Below are 19428 nucleotides of genomic sequence, written 5' to 3'. Positions count from 1 at the left end.
CAGCAGAACAAAAGAACTTTAAATTTAGTAAGATTCACAACAGAAAAATTCTCTGTCTCCTCTTGTAAGCATTTTATGTGTGTTAATTGCAAATCAATACTTCCAGTCAATGGATGAAATTCATTGTTCTTAAAATATATGCACTTGGCATTTCATTATACAAAACCAGTTATCTGGTGTGAATATGAATTCAGTTGACCCAAGAGGAACATATTTAAACATTTATGCCTGATATGAGCCTTTTCCATTCTGCCTATGAATTGAGACATATGGGTTATGTGTTAATCACTTACCTGTTCTGCCAGAGTTAGTTCTAAGCTTAAGAACTGTTGAATAGAAAGTTTCCCATTAGTCTTCAAACTGTACTTAATTATTTGTCTACTCAGCACAAATCACATAGGACCTTTGAAGGACATGATGTAAAATTTCGAGCCTTAGGCAAATCATTTTTGTACCCTACCTTGCCCTCTTGGATCCTGTTATTTGTTACTTATGCAGCATTTTGTGTTTTTTTTTTTTTTTCAAAGTCTTCCCATTTTTTGCATCATTTCCAGAATTCCCTTAAGGTTTGTATTTTCTCAGTTGTTTGAAACAGTTTTTAATTGTCTAACAATCTAATCCAAGGATTATCATGAGTCATATTTTCCTGGTGCTTATAATAATAGCTCCTTTTTAGGGATCTTGGAAGTCACGTGAACTATTTTAGGACACAACACTATTTTATATAGAAAAAGTAAACATGGAGATTAAGGAGGGTGCTTGTGATGAGCACTGGGTGTTGTACGTAAGTGTGAATCACCAAATTCTACACCTGAAACTAATATTGCACTGTATGTTAACTAACTGGAATTTAAATAAAAGCTTTAAAAAAAAAGAAAAAGTAAGCAGTTTTTCCTCAAAGACCCATGGGGAAATAAGACCAATCAAGGTACTATTTTGATAAGCAAGCACCATATTTTTGTTCTTTAATTTCCTAATTAAGAAACAGAAACATTAAGCATTGTTAATAATAAATGGAATAATTCTGCATTTATGCTTGGTTATGTATATATGGATACTTTAACTCCATATTAAGGTCAATTAAGAAATGTTGAGAGAGAGGGAGAAAAAGGAAAAAAAAATTATTTGTCACTGTTTAAAATTCTTTTTGTGAGGAGGAGGTGAATACATGAATTAAAAATTAAATTCTACCTGCATCACTCTGGAACACCTTGTAAAGTACTTGAGATATGTTATTTAATGAATCAACCCCGTTAGATTGGGTCTTATCTTCCCATTTGACAGTTAAGGCAACTAAGGTTTAGAGAAGATAAATGATTTGTCTACAATTCTACAGGTTTTCAGTAGAAAAGTTGAAAATGATGATTCTTGGGGGCGCCTGGATGGCTCAGCCGGTTAAGCATCTGCCTTTGGCTCAGGTCATGATCCCAGGGTCCTGGGATCGAGCCCTGCATTGGGTTCTCTGCTCAGCAAGGAGCCTCCTTCTGCCTGCTTCTCCCTTTGCCTGCCACTTCCCCTGCTTGTGCTCATGCTCTCTCTCTCTGTCAAATAAATTTTAAAAAAATCTTTAAAAAAAAAAAAGAAAGAAAGAAAGAGAAAACAATGACTCTTAGTTTTCACTGTGTTCCACATCTCTCCCTGTTAAACGAAACTAAGTGTGACCGCCACTCCTACTTGGGAGTTGCCATATTTCTTCATCTACCTCCAAAGTCTTGTTGATTCAACAAGTATAGTTGAAATATGAAACATTATATTAGGTGGTTAGCCAAAAAGATATAAATAGTTCAGTCTGTTCCTCACAGACCTATACACTGTACCGACCTAATAATTAAGAACTTTATTCTTTGGGAAACCATTAAACCTATTGCCAACAAAGGGTTTTAAGCTGGCGTCTAGTATGTTGTCTGCCTTGTTTGTTGTCTACTTTGGCCTCTGTAACAACCTAAAATAAAGAGGTCAGGTCCGTATAATTGGAGCTCTGCAAACACACAGCATCCCATAGGTATAACACAAAGGACTGGTTGTAAAGTCAGCTCTTGCTTTGATGACTCAGAACTCACTGCCTTGCTTCAAAGAACAGTTACAAGCATTATCCTCATGGTACCATGGGTGAGCAGACTTATTGTTCAACCCAGATCCCTGCTGATGCGATATTAAGAGTTCTCTTTCACCTTTCCCTGGATGGGTCCTACCAAAAGACTTTAAAGACCCTGGGCTATGTGGTTTTAAAATTTACTGAGCAACAGAGGTAGTTTTGAAGTTAATGTTTCCTTCTTGTTTAATAGTTTTCACAGTGTACAGACAGAATAAAAGACCTGGAGAAACAATTTATAAATCCTGAGGGTGAGAACAGAATCCGCTTCATTCCAGGGAAAGATATGACCCCGGAACAAATGATCAAAAAATTAGACACGGTAAGCATTCTTTCTTCTAATAGTGTCTGTTAGCCCCTTGTTGATCAGTGTCACAGATATCTGGGGTGCTGTTCCAGCTTATGCAGACAGATTTATCCCCCATCCCTCACTATTCTAGCCACTAGTATAGTCCTTTCATCGTGATCCAGTAACAAAACCTAAGCTTGTTTCTAATACTTGCCAGAAAGAAGTAAAATCTGAGTGGTTTCAAGATGCCCACTTTTGTCTCATAGCCCAAAGGGACAATTTTGGCGTCTTCAGTGGATTAATTTGTCTTGCTGATGGGTGCATATCAGAGGAATGGCAACATGGAAACTGGGTGGAGCTCAGAGGGCCACCTGCTGCCATGGAGAGGAAGAATTCCCAGAGCTGTCTGGAGGGGGCTGGGGCAAGGGAAGTCTTGACTTAGCCCCATGCTAACGACTTTCCTAGAGCTATCTTGGCACCTGTATAAAAGCAATCTCTCTTCATTAAGGGGGAAAAATAGTGCTCTAATTAAGAAAGATTTTGACTTGCATGACTTTTTTCCCTTTTTATTGAAATTGTTTTCAACTGTAGCTGGAACTACAGCTAGCCAAGAAGGAGGAGAAGTTACTGGAAAAGGAGTTCATCTATGAACAGGTGTCCCGGCTCACGGACAGGCTCTGCAGCAAAACTCAGGCCTACAAGCAGGACACACTTCTCTTAGCCAAGAAGGTCTGCCCAAGACCCTGCCTTGTCCCTTCTGCCTATACTCCTTTCATTTTCCGCAGACTGCTTTAGTTACCGAGAGAAGCACTGGAGAGATTAGGCTTTATGACTAGAGACACATAAAGATGTAAAATTAAAGATGTAAAGATGAATCTTAGAAAATGTAGGTTTCAGTCTTGTTCCCTGAATGCATATTCACTTGATACTGGGCAAACTTAAGCTTTTCAATGACAGTTTACAAGTTTCACTTAACAGGGCACCTACTCAAAATATGACAATGACTACCCTTATATTTTATGCGCCAAGTTAAATCCTTTCTAGTTCCTTGTGTTTAGAGGGCCTCACTTATCCAGCGGTCTGCATGAAAACGGGCCTAACCCAGAACTCAGCCAGAACCCAGAAACGGACAGGGACCATTACAAGAGAACAGCAATCTCACAACACCCATGCCTAGTAGTCCTTGGGGTGGAGCCACTGCCAGGCCCCACTAGCAAGGCAACACCAGTAACGTGGAGCTTCCTAATCTCATACGTTTAAAATATGAGGACTGCTGATTCAAAGCTACCTGGTCAGGCTAGGACTGCTAGAGCAGAACTGGAGGGGGTGGCCCGAAGGAGGGTGCTTGGTGATTTAGGTGAGACAGGGCCTCACACCACAGGGCAGTCAGAGGACCCCCCGCTTACCTGACCTTCTGGCCCCCGGGAGCCTCCCCCTGACAGCACAGGGATTTTAGTCAGCCATAGTTACCGAACCTACTATGTGCTCTCCTCATGAGGGCACATGAGGGTGTGAGGGCAGAAATAAAGAGGAAGGGACACATGGTCCACACCTAGTGTTGGAAGACAGGTAAAAAAATAGACCATGGTAACACCCGCACCCATGATGGTGGGCTCCTGGGGACAGTGACTATTTCTCATTCTTTTTTTAAAAATGGTTTCATTAATTTATTTTAGAGAGAGTGCACGCTTGCTCATGAGCCTGGGGGTGGGGGGTGGGGGAGAAGCAGATGGAAAGGGAGAGACTCTCCAGCAGACTCCCTGCTAAGTGCAGACCCCCACACAGGGCTCAATCTCATGACTCTGAGATCATGACCTGAGCCAAAACCAGAAGTCTGACGCTTAACTGACTGAGCCACCCAGGCACCCCGGCTCCTCATTCTCCTTAATTTCCCCAATGCCTAGAGAGCACTAAACTCAAGAAAACAATGTGTGGAATGGGTGGACAGTCAGTCCCACTCAGAAACAGTTCTGGGGTACTGAAGAAACAGAGAATCATCGTAAATCTCAAGCCTCCTTTGCTGTTTTTATTAGGCTTTTACAGCACTGCTCTGAGGACTTCCAGCAGAGAACTGATCCCTCAGTCCTGGGGCTCATGTGCAATTCACAGCTTTACTTCAGAAAATAAGAAATGTTAAGACTTCTTTAGTCTCGTGAACTTTGCCTGAATTAGCACGTCCGATGTTTCTCTAAATGTTGCCTCCCTTCCTTTTGAAAAATGAATTTCCCTTTCTTTAGGGGAAGTCCATTTTCACTGAGGGCTGGCTTGCTGAAGCTGTTGGCAGAGTCTGTCAGGAAGTTAACTGTAATGCTAGGGAAATGCAAATGGTGGCGATTGCCACCTGGGAGGGTTCCTTCAGAGGAGTCAGCCTAGTGATTTATATCCCCCACCCCCAACCCACCTTTCCCCACCTTTGGTGCTCTCTCCCTGGCTTTTTTTTTTTTTTTTCATTTAAAATTATGATCTCTTCATAGTAGGCAGAACTAGAAGGTAGAATAGTTCAGATCCCAGGTCTGTGTTTTACCAATACTAGTGAGTGACCTTGAGAAGGATACACAAATGACCTTAAAACTAAATTTCCTATTCTGTGAAATGGGTGTGATATGAGCTTAAGTTGTAAGCATTCAGTAGTTGAGGAGTGGCCAGTCCCTTGTGGGAGCTCAACAAGAATGCATATCTAAAGTCTCTCACCTTTCCTAGATAGCTTATGGCTCCTCTTCCAAGTTTCCCAAATGAACAGAAAATGGGAAGTCCCAGGGCGCCTAGGTGGTTTAGTTGGTTAAGCATCTTAACTCTTGATTTTGGCTCAGGTCATGATCTCAGAGTTGTGAGACTAAGCCCCATTCCCCACATTGGGCTCCTTGCTGGGCATTGCGCCTGCTTAAGATTCTTTCTCTCCCTCTTCCTTTAAAAAAAACAAAAAAAGTGGTGGTAAGGGGGGCATCCCAGCCAGAGACTTAGAGCAGCCCAGAAGCCCAGAATAATATCATCCTTCTCTGGAGGAGAAAACGAGTTTGGCTAGTTACACACACATACACACAATATTCAAGTGTGCCTTAACTGATGAATTAATGAAATTTAAGATAATGACTCGCCACTGAAGCTTTAGCTTCCTAAAAATTACTGTGCTGTAGAACAGTTTTTAAAATGTATATTCCTTATTCCTTTAATGAGACAGTGTGTATATAATAATCAGTCATTATGTTTTCAGAGAAAGATAAATCACTGGCAGCAACATTTTTCTACGCAAATGTACGGATAGACCAGTGTATGTTCTATTAGGAGAAGAAAGTGTTTCAAGATCAGGTGTCGTTTTTGGAAGCTCATATTCATGTCTCAGTGCACCCTGGTTCAAAGGATTGGAGGATTAAAATAGAATAGAATAGAATTAACTCTTTTCATTCGACAAACATTGTTTTAATTGTGCTTGGTGCCTATGTTCCACTTAGTCCTATCTTTTAATTCTTTGATGATAACTAGCTGATATGAAATGGTAAACATACACCTAGACCAAGGAACATTTCATTTCAAATTATTGGCCAGATTTTCCCCAGGTTCAGCTCATGCTGTCTTATGACCTAATAATGATACATCCCAGTAATTATGATCAATAATGCAACCTCAGTGAGGGATGATATTTTCCATTAAAAATCATTTCAGATACAGGACCTCTGCTGATTACCTTGTATAAGAAATGAGTAATTTTTAAATAAAGTTTTTGTTCTACCAGATTTTTCTCCAGTGGATGAGTGACAAACTAAAAACATGGCAAAATTAGGTCAGAACTTAGACATCCAGAATACCCTGTCCCCTTCTCCTTATCACCTCTTAAAAAGAAAGAGACTATTTCCCTCAATGCTATCCACCTGGAACTCTAGTAACTAGATGAACAGACCTGTTTCTTCTCCATTCTGTCCTTATTTACACAGCCAGGGTATTGGGCTCAATCTCTGGGATCTCCTCTAATTCTTATTTTCTCTGAATTCCCCCTTAAACTCTCCTTCCTTGAGGCAAGAATGCCCCCACCACCCTAGACAGCCCTTAGTCCGCCATTTTCTTAACTCTCCACAGAATGTATGTAGTCTAAGCCTTGGGCTCTTTCATTCTAGATGAACGGCTACCGGAAAAAGATCAAAGACGCCACGAAACAAATGATGGCTCTTGTTGCTGAGCTGTCCATGAAACAAGCCCTGGCCATTGAACTCCAAAAGGAAGTCAGGGAGAAAGAAGACTTCATCTTCTCTTGCAATTCCAGGATAGAAAAGGGTCTGCCACTCAATAAAGACATTGAGAGGGAATGGTTGAAGGTACTTCGAGATGAAGAAATGTATGCCTTGGCCATCACTGAAAAGTCTCGGGTAAGCTTTGTCTTCCACATCGCATCGGCAAAGTGCGCCAGGAAGGGCTGTTTGCAGGGATTTCAGTCCTCCCAAAATATATGAAAAATTTCCCACTCTATCACAAACCTAGTTCTGACAATCATTAGAAAGGAGTTTTGCTTAAGACAGGCTGTAGACAAATCAAAAGCATAGTCCAGAGTGCCATAATATTCTCCAGAAAACACTCATTGAACACCAGGTCCCACCCTGCAGTCTTACATTGTGGCCTGTGTGGCTGAAAGCCATGGACTCCCATTGGCAGGACGGTGGCCAGGCTGGCACTGGTTTTATCCATAGGTCTGTAGTCTCTGTCCTTACCCCCCGCTCAGACCACACCTTATTCTCCCATGTCTAGCTACCAGCGCTCCCACGGCACACTGTGAGGCCTCTAACATCATCCAGTTGTCACAGTCTTCTGCAGACTCTGCCCTTGGTCTGCATCATAGGCCTCAAGGTCACAGCTTTCTTCTCCTGCCACTGGCCTCAGTCTAGGTCTCTCTCTCTCTGCACCCGCACATCGGGCGCCCAGTCCTGCCTACTCCCATGACCTTTGAGTATTCTTACAATGGAACTGGGCATCTTTCTAAGGAGACTACATCCTGGGGACGTACAACTCACTCTCAGACTGTCAAGTAGATATCCCCCAAAGGATCATTATTCACTCCCTAACCCAAGAGCACATGCCTTCCAAACACGTACTAGGAATATCTGAAAATAGGGTCGGATTTGTAATTCCCACAGTGCCTATGACTGTTTTTTAGGGCATCCAGATTTTACCTGTGGTGTCCCAGCTGTCATTTATCTGTCTCCATTATTTAGAGTTCTTTTTAATGCTATAAGAAATTCCTCTATTCTCCAGAAGCATAGGCAGAATCCTGAAGACCCTGAGGTTCAAAGCAAGCTGCTGACCACTTCTCTCCTCTGGTTCTACTTTACTCCTTATTTCCTCCTTTGTAACATTTGCTCACTAATGACCTACTCCAGCCTTTTTCAAAAACGTGGAAATAATTAGTGCTTGATGAAAGATATTGAAGCTGGAATACAGTGAATTTAGGCCCCACTAACCAGTTTATGGTAAACCCTAAACCCCAGGAACAGAGTGATGCTTGAGCAACACGGGTCATTCCAATGAGACACCGTGTGTGTGTGTGTGTGTGTGTGTGTGTGTGTGTGTGTGTGTTTAGTGACTCCACCCTCCTATCCTCCTGTACCTTTGGGGAAATATCAGCCAGCACAGCCTAAGGCTGCTTAGACCCAGCTGCGTCTGCTGGGCCCTAAGAATGAAGTGACTTCACTACAGTTTTCAGGAAACTAAAAAGGAAAAATCATTCTTTGCAGGAGTTCTTGGTAGCAGATAACCGCCAGCTGCCCAATGGTGTTTACACAACTGCAGAGCCACGTCCAAATGCCTACATCCCAGAGGCAGAGGCCACTCTTCCTTTGCCCAAACCATATGGCGCATTGGCTCCTTTCAAGCCCAGTGAACCGGGGGCTAATATGAGGCACATAAGGAAACCCGTTATAAAGCCAATTGAAATCTGACCATGTAAACTAATCTGGGCTTCTAAAGGAGACACTTTAACCAGGCTTCCTCATATGCCCAGCTGGAAAATATCATCATGATAGCTCTAAATTATAGACAAAGACGGTATCCGCAATCGATCAATAACGGAGAACAACATGGCTTCCTTTTACACTCATCAGCTACTATATTTTACATGATGTTAAGTAGGACATAGAATTTTCCTACAATTGTGTCAAAGCATATATCTGTATCGTTCATTTTTTTTCTTTTTCACTCTATTGACTATGTTTCAGAAATATATAGTAGTCCAGATGCTATAACAATGCAAGAAAAATAAATCAATTTTCAATGCAGTACAGAAATTGGCAGTGTGGCCTTTGTTTATTAAAGAAAAAGCAAATACTGTTCAATATACTTACTTGAAAGAGAAAGAATGACTGTTTGAAAAGGAGAATATCCCAGTATCACAGAGGTTATAATTCACTTCGTTAAGTACTTGCATTTGAAGTTCATGTTGGTAAATGTGAATGAAGTAAAAAGCAGTAAGGAAGCTTGTCCTTTTAAAAGGAATACATGGTCATTCTTTTTCAAGTAAAGAATCCTTTTGCTGCAAAACTAATTATGCTCTAATTTATCTTTCTTATAAATCTAGATTTTTTACAATATTATATACAAATAAACCTGTGATTAAGTTCTGACTCCAGATTTTTAAAAATCCCAGAGAAAACATTTTTTAGCTGTGCATGTGGCAGAGTTGAAAATGAGGCCAGTTCCACCTACTTCGGTACTCTGATTTTAGTGCATTTCACCCAAGTATATTTTCCTAATTCTGTTTTTTGTATTTTCTCATGTATGAGAATACACAAGTGGATTTGAAAACTGATTTTGCTTCATTGATATGTTCACTGGTGCACAGGCCATCCCAACACAGAAGGTGCTACTGTGTGCTGGCATGGCCGGGGGTCACAGGCGGATGGACCAGTTTATCCGGCGGCCCTTAAACGTATATAAGATTTTAATAAGTGGGGAGGGGCTTCAGGCGGGGGAAATAGCCTAAGCCAGGCTCAGAAGTAAGAAGACAAAAGCCGTTCAAGGCCAGGGAACTGCCCTGGCTGGAACAGCATGTTCATGTCGGGGGAACTGTGTAAGGCCGGATTCAGGAAACTCTGAACGTCAAGGAGTTTGGGTCTTATCCTGTATGAAGGGCTATGAGCAGAGGAGTGACAGGACTAGTCTCAATGTAAGTCAGATGACTCACGCTTCAGGAAAACACGGAAACAGCGCAAGTATGCAAGGGTAGGGAATGAAAACTAATTATCTTCTCAAGGGAAAGAGTCTAACATGCTGACAGGGCTCTGTGATGACCACATATTTGACCAAAAAGGGAAATTCTGTAGGACAGGGCAACTTGGGGAACACAAATATGATTTTAGAAAAGAAGTTGAAGTATTATACTAGCTAGTGATGTTTATAATCATGACAATTTCAGAAGTTCACTGTGAGAAACTGTGAAAAGAGAAAAGCGAAGGGGGCACGAGCTGACTCCAGGCAAGCGACTACCATCAGGGGTCAGAGCGAAGTCACTATAAAAGAGGGAAGAAAAAGAAAAGTGGGAGAATTAGTTAGGTGTCACGGGGGCCTCTGAGGGAACATGCTCATGGAATCATCATTCCGGGCTGGAATAAAAAGGAGGCTATGTTCAAAAAACGAAAGAGGCCAAAACCTTCAGTGATTTTTTTTTTTAATGTCAAGGTATTACTAAATCAAACTTTTGTAAATACAAAAAACTTCAACATATTAAAGTACAGTTCCATCTGAACCATCACAAAGACAAACCCCACTCTCGATGCCGTTATGTACACACTGCTGTATGTTACAAGTCATTGTATACTGGAAAGAGCAGGTTTGACCCAGTCTACATTCAGTTCTTCGAAAAGTATCCTCTTTCCAACCACAGTTCTTCTGGAAATAATTTTTCTGCTTGTCATGTGTTATCTTCAACAACACATCGAGTTTTGTTTTTTTTTTCCTAAGCACTCTTCTCTACATTTTTCAAAGCATGATTTTATTCCAGAGTGCAATACAGACTCGCTTTTGGCCTATGAAGTCATGAGGAAGATAAGCCACTAAGTCATCGCTGAGGACACTGCATGCTTCTCAAGCTGCTGTCACTCCTCTGCACTTGACTGCTTGTCTGCTTTGCAAGGCCGGGATGAGGTACAGCAGTTTAGTTCTGTCTGAACAAGTACCAAACTGAAATTCAGATGGCTTAACAGTGTATTCTGATTTGGGTTTTAAATACTGGTAAGGGACTCTTGACAGAAGTCAAGCTAATGAGCGAGATGACAATATTGGGAGCAGATACAGCTGCATTTTCTCTTTCATAAACCTAAAAGCATTGTGGTGTGTTTCAGCGCCGCTTCCTCTACAAACTTTGCATCCACATTGTCATGCCCTTCAAAAGCATACAGAGCTGGAAAAATAAGGAGGAAAGCGTTACTACGCACCCGTGGAACTTCTTTTTTTTTTTTTTTTTAAGATTTTTATTTATTTATTTGACAGAGATAGAGACAGCCAGTGAGAGAGGGAACACAAGCAGGGGGAGTGGGAGAGGAAGAAGCAGGCTCATAGCGGAGGAGCCCGATGCGGGGCTCGATCCCATAATGCTGGGATCACGCCCTGAGCTGAAGGCAGCCGCTCAACCGCTGTGCCACCCAGGCGCCCCCGCACCCGTGGAACTTCTGTAACAACACTGTGCCTGCAGCTCATTGAAAGCGTAATTATTTCACATTTTAGTAAAACACATTCCTCTGAACATGTGTTGTTAAACTTTGTTCTACCTTAGCCCCAAGAAAGGTCATTCGCATCAACCAAATGGGTTTTGAACCTCTTAAACCCTTTTAAAACCTCCAAGGTGATTATTCCTTTCATAATTTACTCTAGGAATGAAATTGTATGTTACTAATGAAAACCAGCTGCAGTGAGGACTACTTAGAAGTAAGGGGTATTCCAGAAGGAAAGGGGTACACAGAAGTGCATAGGGACTGACGTGTCAAGAGAAAAGCAGGAAAGCCCTGAGGACAGATGAGTGAAATTACCTTGATTGGAAGATTCTATATCTGTCAGTATTTCAATGAAGTAGTTGAGGGGCAGGAACTCCACACTGCCTGGTGACTTGTCAATCATAGAACTCTGGGGCTAAAAGGGAAACCACTTCTGGTATTAGCTGATTCTCCAAAACAAGCACAAACTTTAAAAAGGGGCTAAGAACTACAATTGCTTCTATATGGATATGCTGAAATGGGCAAATAGTATCCAACAACAACATTTAGTGGGGCTTTGCTTGCTCGCACACTCACCTGTTTCTTATAGTTCACCAGCAGTCGCTTCACGTGGTTCCGGGAAATGATGTTAGAACTCATAGGATGATCCCAAAGTCGACAGATCTTCTGACCAATAAGCTATTGTGCAAATCGAAAAATATGTACAGCGGGACTTTTAGGGCAGTGAAACTACTCTGTATGACACTATAATGATGGATCCATTGCATTATACGTTTGTCCAAAGGCACAGAATGAACAACACTGAGCGTGAACCCTAGTGTTAACTATGGACTCTGGGTGATTGTGATGCGTCCATGCAGGTTTGTCAGTCGTAACACATAGACCGCTGTGGTGGGGGATGTTGGGAAGAGGGGAGGCTCTGCATGTGTGGGGGCAGGGGGTGGATGGGGAATCTCTGTACCTTGCACTCAATATTCCTGTGAACCTAAAACTATTCTAAAAAAAACTAAGTCAATAATAACAATAAAAGAATGGAAAAAAATATAGAGAGGAGAATGTAGCTTATACAACACCAAGTACGTGTAATTTATATCTACTTATAATTTAAAAAGGATTATTCCAAAGTAGCTGGTTAGTCTAAAAGAGAGGCCCTTTTATGGTTAATGACCCTTGAAGAAAGGCCATTGCCTATGAGTTGTGCTTCTGAATTTTGAATAAATACTCCCTTCAATTCAACCCTGAGGAAAGTAGTTTATACACCGATATTGCCAAATTCTTTTTCTGAAACAGAGTTCATCTGCTACTCTTCAAAACTGGGCACCTGCAACTCTAAGTGAGGTCTCGATAGGAAACAAGGGGTTTTAGGCATGTTCTCGCCAATGTCTTGCCCAGAAAAGTTTAATTCCCTGAGAGTTTGAGGCAAAAAAAAAAAAAAAAAATTTAGAGACCAAACTAAATGTTCAGAGATTTTCCCCAGAAAGATCTAGCCATGGAAAATATGCTTTGTTTTCTCTCCTTGCCTCTGCTTCAGTAAGCTGTGAGGAGGACAGGGTGTTACAAAGGAAAACGATTAGGTCCAGAAGGCAGCGGACATCCCTTCGTGGGAGGACTGTGTCAGATATACAAGTGTTCAAGGTATGTAAACAGCAGAAAGCTGGTCCCGGGCTCACAGGGTCAGGAAGTTTGCCAAGTCCGAGGCTCTGAAGACTTTGCTGTGGAATTTCGTATTTTCATAGTATTTCTGACTCCGAGAGCTAATATTCCCCATAAAAACAAGGAGTGCCTGGCTCACCCTTTCTCTCATGTTTCTCGTTCTTCCTTCAACCTAGGAATGTTTTCCTGCTGTGGTAGTAATGACAGAGGGAGGAAATGCAGTCTCAGAACCTTCTGACCTCACCTGTATTTAAATTTCTTATCAGTTTAACTGCCAAAAGCACATGTTTCCCCTCTCCCTCCCCTCAGACTCACAGATGTAAATATTCCTGCGATTTCCTAAGAGGGGAAAATGGCTAAATGTTTCAGGCGGCCCGTGCCAGGCGGTACAAAGCCAGAGGAAGAAGCACTTTGGCGCGGCAGGGAATGGCCGACGGGGGTGGAGATGGATGGGATTTCTTGGAAAGGATTGAAGAGTGAAACAATTCAATTGACTTTAGCCCAAAACAAGTAAACGTTCCCTTTGCAAGAAGAAACTGAAGGAGGTTCATACCAAGGCTTATGGAGAGAATAAAATATAATTCAGGATTACCGGGGGAAGCCGCACAATGATGCTGAATTTTAGTTTTTCATTTTTCTCTGAATTGTCCAGATCTACAAAAAAGATTGGCAAATAAAACAAATCTCCATTTTAATGTCTGAGCAAGCTAACAATTCTTCAGTGGCTCATTCTGATAACACACACTCCCCACCCTGGATTCTCAAGCCAAGTCTAACAATACCTTGAAAATTTTAGTTTGTGCCTCTGAATACAAGGGCTGTCTTTTAATAAAGTGGTTTCTGTATGGCGTGGAACGTGGTTCTGTAACAGGCTGCCACTCACAAAACAATTTAACTACCTGAAAACAGAAGGCACCTTGGGGAACGGCAAATACTTTAACATATATTAACAAACTCACCTATAAAAAACCACAACGAATAATTTCAGCAAGTGATTACACTAGAGACCTTCACGCTCAGACTCACAGGAGCCCTGCCTCTCAAATTTTCCTGCATCTCCAGTCTAAGTCTGAAATGACAGAGTTAATCAGCTGAAAGTCAGCCATTTCATGACATTTTCTTGAGAAACAAGCCTTCAGAGTCTCCTATCCTCAAGTGCCCTCATGTACAGAAAAGGAATGTAATAGCTGTGTGTGGATCGAGAAGCCCTTTGGGACCTCCTGAAGGTCTAAGGCACTTTAAATTAGCCCAAAGCCTGGTTACAGGAAGTGAACCGCACTCAGCAGGACACGCTGCATAATTTGCGGAGTCCATTGCAAAAGGCAAATGAGGATCCCCTTGTTTCAATATTAAGGATTTCAAGATTTAACGTAGACAATTAAACCGAGCATGGGGCGGCCCTGAGTGCAGCAGGGCCCTGTGTGACCACATGGGTTACACACCGCGAAGTCAGCCCTGATGGGGCTCAGAGCAGGGCTGGCACTGTGGCAAACTCGGAGCCTCTTACCTTTCATGAGCCTTGTGACAGCTGTTTCGGTGAGAAGCAACACCCCATTATCAATGTAATGCAGCAGGTTATGCAAAGGGAGACAGTGGACGCCGAGGATCGTGTGCAGAGTGTGAAAACCTGGACAAGAGATCAGGAGGGTAAACAGGGTCAGCCAGCATCTCAGTCTTCTAGAGGGAGTAAATTTAGTGATGTTAACAAAGCCCTTAGCTCAGTGCCTTGGCACCTAGAGTCTAATAAAAGCTGCTTAAAGACAAGGTCCAAGTCTCCTGCTTTGTGTTATCATGAGTAGGTATTGCGCTGGGTATATAGTGAATTCCCAACAAGCATGTATTTCCTTCACCTTGTGTCCCTTTCTAGGCAAAAAGACAAAAAGAGTGCAAGGTCTGCTTGATGAAAAACAGTTCTCCAGTTTAATAGGTTTGCAATTCTGCAGTAAGATGGCAAAAGAGAACAATTAACAGAATAGCTTCAAACTCCAGAGGCCCAGGCTAAAAGGCTGACAGATAGGCACCACTTTGCTGATGTGGAAAAACTTTGAACCACTAGGGGACAGTCTATATGCCTGACTTCTGTGTATGCCCTAAAGAAGGGCTTTTGGGGTCTATTTGAACTAAATTATAAAAAAGAAAAATTTAAATAATGTGGTCAAATAGCAAATCTATAGGAATTCAACAGAGACGGAGGCAACTCCCTCAAACCTAAGTCTTGTGGGGAGGGCCACTCAAACACTCAGAAACGGAGGGTTCTAAGCACACTATTAATAATAAATAATAAAAACAACATCCATGGGAGAAGAAGATATCATCCAGGAGAGAATCAGAAAAGACAGCATATGAGGGGAGCTTTGAAAGGTAAATGCAATTCCTAGGGGTGGAAATGAGGCCAGAGAACATACAGAGTGGAGACGGTAGAAAAAGCCACCTTGTCATGAGCAGACCTGCACAAGAATCCTACTGTGTTGCTTACTAATTACAGGTTACCAGCCTTTGTAAGCCTCCATTTCTTCATCCCTAAAATGGAGCCACCAGTACCTTTCCTGTATGGTTGCTTGGAGAACCAATGCTAGGTCTATGAAGAGCTTAGCACGTGATAGAACAAAAGCGACCAATAACAAACACGTACCGAGGCCTTCCATCTATGCATTGGCTAACTTGATCCTCATTCAACACCATGAGGTGGGAACCACCTGATTCCCATTTTATCAATGGGGAAACCAAGATTCACAGGAGCTAAGAAGGTTGCCCAGGATCATATCATTAGCAAGTGGCAGGGCTAAATTTGAATGCAGGCTATGGGACTTTAGCCGAGGCTCTTACGCATGACATTATCCCGCCCCCAGAACTGGTAGCTGGATTAATGGGACAATATGAACAGAGGCCCAAAGGTGAGAAAGTACGGGGCATGTTCAGAAAGTACTGAATGACCCAGCTGAGTTGGAATCAGGTGTATGAGAGGAATGGTAGGAGGTAAGGTTGGAATTTATTTAACAAATCCCTTCCAGACAGCAGACAAGGAGCTGGGTGTACAATAATGAGCAAAACAGACCCCAAAGCTGCTCCCATCCACCTTCCAGTCTGATGAGAAGACAATCAAATAATCATAAAAATATACATTCTTAAAAATGTGACCAGTTTGGGGCACCTGGGTGGCTCAGTCAATTTAGCATCTGGCTCTTGGTTTCGGCTCAGGTCATGATCTTAGGTTCATGGGATCGAGCCCTACTCGGGCTGCACACACCGGGGAATCTATTTGAGATTCTCTCTCTCCCTCTGCTCCTCCCCCCTGCTCATGTGCTCTCTCGCTCTCTCTCTCACATGCACGCTTAAAATAAATAAAATCTTTTAAAAAATAAAAGACCAGTTCTATGAAGGAAAAGTGCAAGGTGTTCTGAGTGCATGAGACAGGGATTTAATGCTGAATGACAGCGAGGAATTTATTTAGTAGACTTTGGGGAGGGACACTGAAGGTTTTTGAGCAAGGTGGAAAAAGGATTTGAGTTTTACTCTTGGAATATTAAAATGGCAACAGGCAAAGAACGGACTGGGGTACGGGCAGTTTGCTACAAGAGGTACGTGCGATGTACGTGCTGGGAGGCCACTGCGTAAACCTGCACCAGTGGTAAGGAGGGGGCAGACGGTGAAGGAGGAAGGAAGGGATGGGAAGTGCATGGCAACACATCCAGACTTGGAAACTGATGGGGTGTGGGTAGGGAATAACAAAGGATCACAGCCTAATCTTAGGAGCTTACATGACAAAGAAATGATGCCCAAAGAACAGGAACTTGAATTCAGAGCAGTCATGGAGTTTTCTCTCCCTGAGCACATGAACCATGAGCAGTGAGGGACTGAGTCCTAAGTCCTGGCCACATCAAGGGTCAGATAAAGTACAGACTCTGCCCACAAGCAGATGTTAAGGGGCTGACAACAAGATGACTCTGCTGGCTTCCCTGAATCCAAAAAAAAAGTGACTTTATTAACTAATCAACAGCATGAGATTTTTTAAATGGATCTGGACATTCTTCACAAGATTAAAAAAAGTTACGAAATTCGTTCTGAAGAAAAGTTTATTAAAGGTTCCTATAGATTTCCTGGATTAGAAATTCATCTTCCAGCCCTGCGTCCATGTCCTAAAGATCCCTGGTGACCCTTCATCCTCTATCCCTAGGGGACAGCCCCACATCCAACAGCCTGCTCTTGGCTTCCTCTGCATATCAGCTCCAGGCAACAGAGCAAATTGACTAAAAGTAGGCATCAGTTCCAAAACAGAGCTTTTCCAGCCAATTCTAGTCTTCATCCTCCAGGGCTCCTGGCCTCCACTAGCCAGTGAGGGGAACACAGGTCGCATCTAAACTACAAATGCTCCAGCTCTAAACCATGACTCCCTTTTCGTGGTCCTCATTCCCTTTATTCTTTAACCAATTGAGTTACAAGTTTCCAACACTTGGAACTCAAACAGTTCTCACTAGTCCAGCAGGCTTAGAAAGCAAGCACACATACGCAAGTACATGAGAAAACACCCTGTATTTATCCACACATGTGCACAGCCACGTGATACAGTGTCACTTTCCATGTCACATGAGGGAAACCAACATTTAAGAGAAAAGGAGAGCAATACTTAACCCATGGACACAAAGCATTAAGGCTACTCATAATAATTCTCTGTCACTATGGATAACGTTTTTCCATGTATTCCCTTCTTCCATGTCCCTGGGAAGGAGTCTGATGCTCCCTAGACAGTGAAGTTTTATGGTCTCCCAGGTACAAAATTGTCCCTAGTAAGTCACTTTCATTCATTGACAAATGGAGCTTGAAGATCCATGGTGAACAAATCTGAAAGTGTCAATCCATTCCTCTACCAAGTCTTTTGTGTTAATGGCAAATAATTAAGAGTGGAAGCCAGCAAGTCTTATATAGTTTTCATGAAATCCCTTCCCTCTTTCTAGAGGGCACCTCGAAATTCCTATTCTATTGGGATCCTTTAAAGTCATCCATTCTTCCCATGAATGGTCGCTGTCAGATTCTGATAAAATCAAAAGAAACTCCTTGTGCCCTCCACTACCAGCAGGTCTTCTAAGAGAAGGTGCATGGACAGAGAAAGCATGAAGGACTCCAAACTGAGTCAGACATATCACAAATGAAGCCAAGACGTGCTATGGGGATTTCCGGGCCCGTAAATAGTCAATGTTTCGATGTCAACTAATTCAAATGAAATATAAAATTCAAGAGGCAGCACAGAATAGTCGTTAAAAGCACAGATTCTGGAGCCAGGCTTCCTGAATTTGAATACTGGTTCTGTTGCTTAATCACTGTGTGACTTTCAGGCAAGTTATGTAACCTTTCTGTGCCTCAGTTTCACCATTTACAAAATGGGAATAATATTAAGTGGAACCATACGAAAGTGCCTTTTTTTTTTTTGGTCAAAAACTGGTTGGATATTGACAATTTAATGTGGTTCATTTTAAGTTCCTACCATTCAGGACTATTAGGAAAACTGAATGTGCTTATCTATGTAAAGCACTTACTGGCACAAAATGGGCACCATCTACATATTGGCTTAAAATGAATGAGTAAAGGAATGAATTACTGATAGATGATGGGATAGATGTATATGAATAAATAAATTAAACTGGCTGATAAATATTATGTAGTGACAGTTAACATAAAGCTTAACACTCATCAGAACATATATGTAATAAACACAAGGCAGACAGGAGCTTATTTCTTTCTTATAATGAATACATGTTCCCAACTAGACTTCTGTTAATTTTTGTAAGAGCTCTAATTTCTAGCACAGTAGATGGAATTTAATTTAAAAAATCAACAAATGGTTGTTTACTGAGTGAATGAATGACCAATTAAAGGAATGACTACATATACACGTGCCAAAGGTGTTTTGAGGCTTGACTTGGTTCTGTTTCAAAATCCTAAGGGCAATTTTTAGCTTCCAAGCACGTAAAAATCAGCTATTTTCTGACACCCGGCCAGACCCACTTCCTTCTGAGTGTTAACTTTCTCAATCAGATAAACTAAGCCTGCAGACATCAGAGAAAGATCTCCCTGCATCCGCTTCCCTGGTTCAAAGTATCCTAGTGAGCTGCATGGGGACCAGCTTCGGCTCCCTAAAGTTAGTGATGAGCCACAGTAGAATTTCATAATCGGGGGAGATCTGGTCGGCAGAGACCAAGGTCAGGACCATCTCTCACAGTGACCCGAGATGCACACATTCTCAGACACAGAAGGTCTCATCCTTAAATGTGTAAGGTCTGGGGACCACGGGAAGAAGAAAGAACAAATATATTACAACAAGGGACAAAAGAGCCAAGACTTACCAGGAGGCAGAGGTAAAAACAAACTCGTAGTAGCTTCCAGAATCCTGGTCATGATGTGAAAGACTGTAAATTCAGCAGCACTGGCCCGCCTGCTGCTGGTAAAAAAACAGAGCCGCCGTCAGCCAAGGGGTTCATCCCTAAAACTCCGCTTGTCTGAGCAGTGGCTCTGAGTATCACATAGAGATGGAATTCATGCTAACTGTGAAAGAGGAGGCCCTGCGGAAAGCCTCATACGTAGGATGGTGACCATCAGCCTAATGCCTAGATCTAACCAGACAGTAGGCACATAAATGATCAATTGCATTAACTTAAATTCCCCTTCCTGACAGTCCTGAGCTCACACGCCCCTCCGTCCTCATCAACCGTATG

General features: G+C 42.2%; 2 protein-coding genes across 4 annotated transcripts in view; one reads left to right on the top strand and one right to left on the bottom strand.

Moving 5' to 3' along the window:
* Window positions 1-9927, top strand: part of CCDC146 (coiled-coil domain containing 146) — a 109678-nt gene extending 99751 nt beyond the window's left edge. The window contains exons 16-19 of the mRNA XM_008686160.2: window positions 2286-2414; window positions 2973-3110; window positions 6491-6739; window positions 8099-9927. Coding sequence (XP_008684382.1) covers window positions 2286-2414; window positions 2973-3110; window positions 6491-6739; window positions 8099-8302 — 720 coding nt within the window. The 3' untranslated portion in view covers window positions 8303-9927. The remainder of the gene's footprint in view (window positions 1-2285; window positions 2415-2972; window positions 3111-6490; window positions 6740-8098) is intronic.
* Window positions 9928-10009: 82 nt separating this feature from the next.
* LOC103658772 (gamma-secretase activating protein) overlaps window positions 10010-19428 on the bottom strand; it is a 78877-nt gene continuing 69458 nt past the window's right edge. For 2 of the 3 annotated variants that reach the window (XM_040644330.1, XM_040644332.1), the window contains 6 exons: window positions 19060-19154; window positions 14229-14348; window positions 13314-13375; window positions 11645-11746; window positions 11384-11483; window positions 10010-10758 (listed from right to left, as the gene is read on the bottom strand). In XM_040644330.1, coding sequence (XP_040500264.1) covers window positions 10667-10758; window positions 11384-11483; window positions 11645-11746; window positions 13314-13375; window positions 14229-14348; window positions 19060-19154 — 571 coding nt within the window. In that variant the 3' untranslated portion in view covers window positions 10010-10666. The remainder of the gene's footprint in view (window positions 10759-11383; window positions 11484-11644; window positions 11747-13313; window positions 13376-14228; window positions 14349-19059; window positions 19155-19428) is intronic. The other variant, XM_040644331.1, reaches the window with a different exon arrangement.

The sequence above is a fragment of the Ursus maritimus genome, unplaced genomic scaffold, assembly GCF_017311325.1.
Source record: "Ursus maritimus isolate PB19 unplaced genomic scaffold, ASM1731132v1 scaffold_3, whole genome shotgun sequence".
Classification (NCBI taxonomy): Eukaryota; Metazoa; Chordata; class Mammalia; order Carnivora; family Ursidae; genus Ursus; species Ursus maritimus.
The sequence above is the reverse complement of the archived record's forward strand: the minus strand, read 5'-3'. Positions and strand labels throughout refer to the sequence as shown.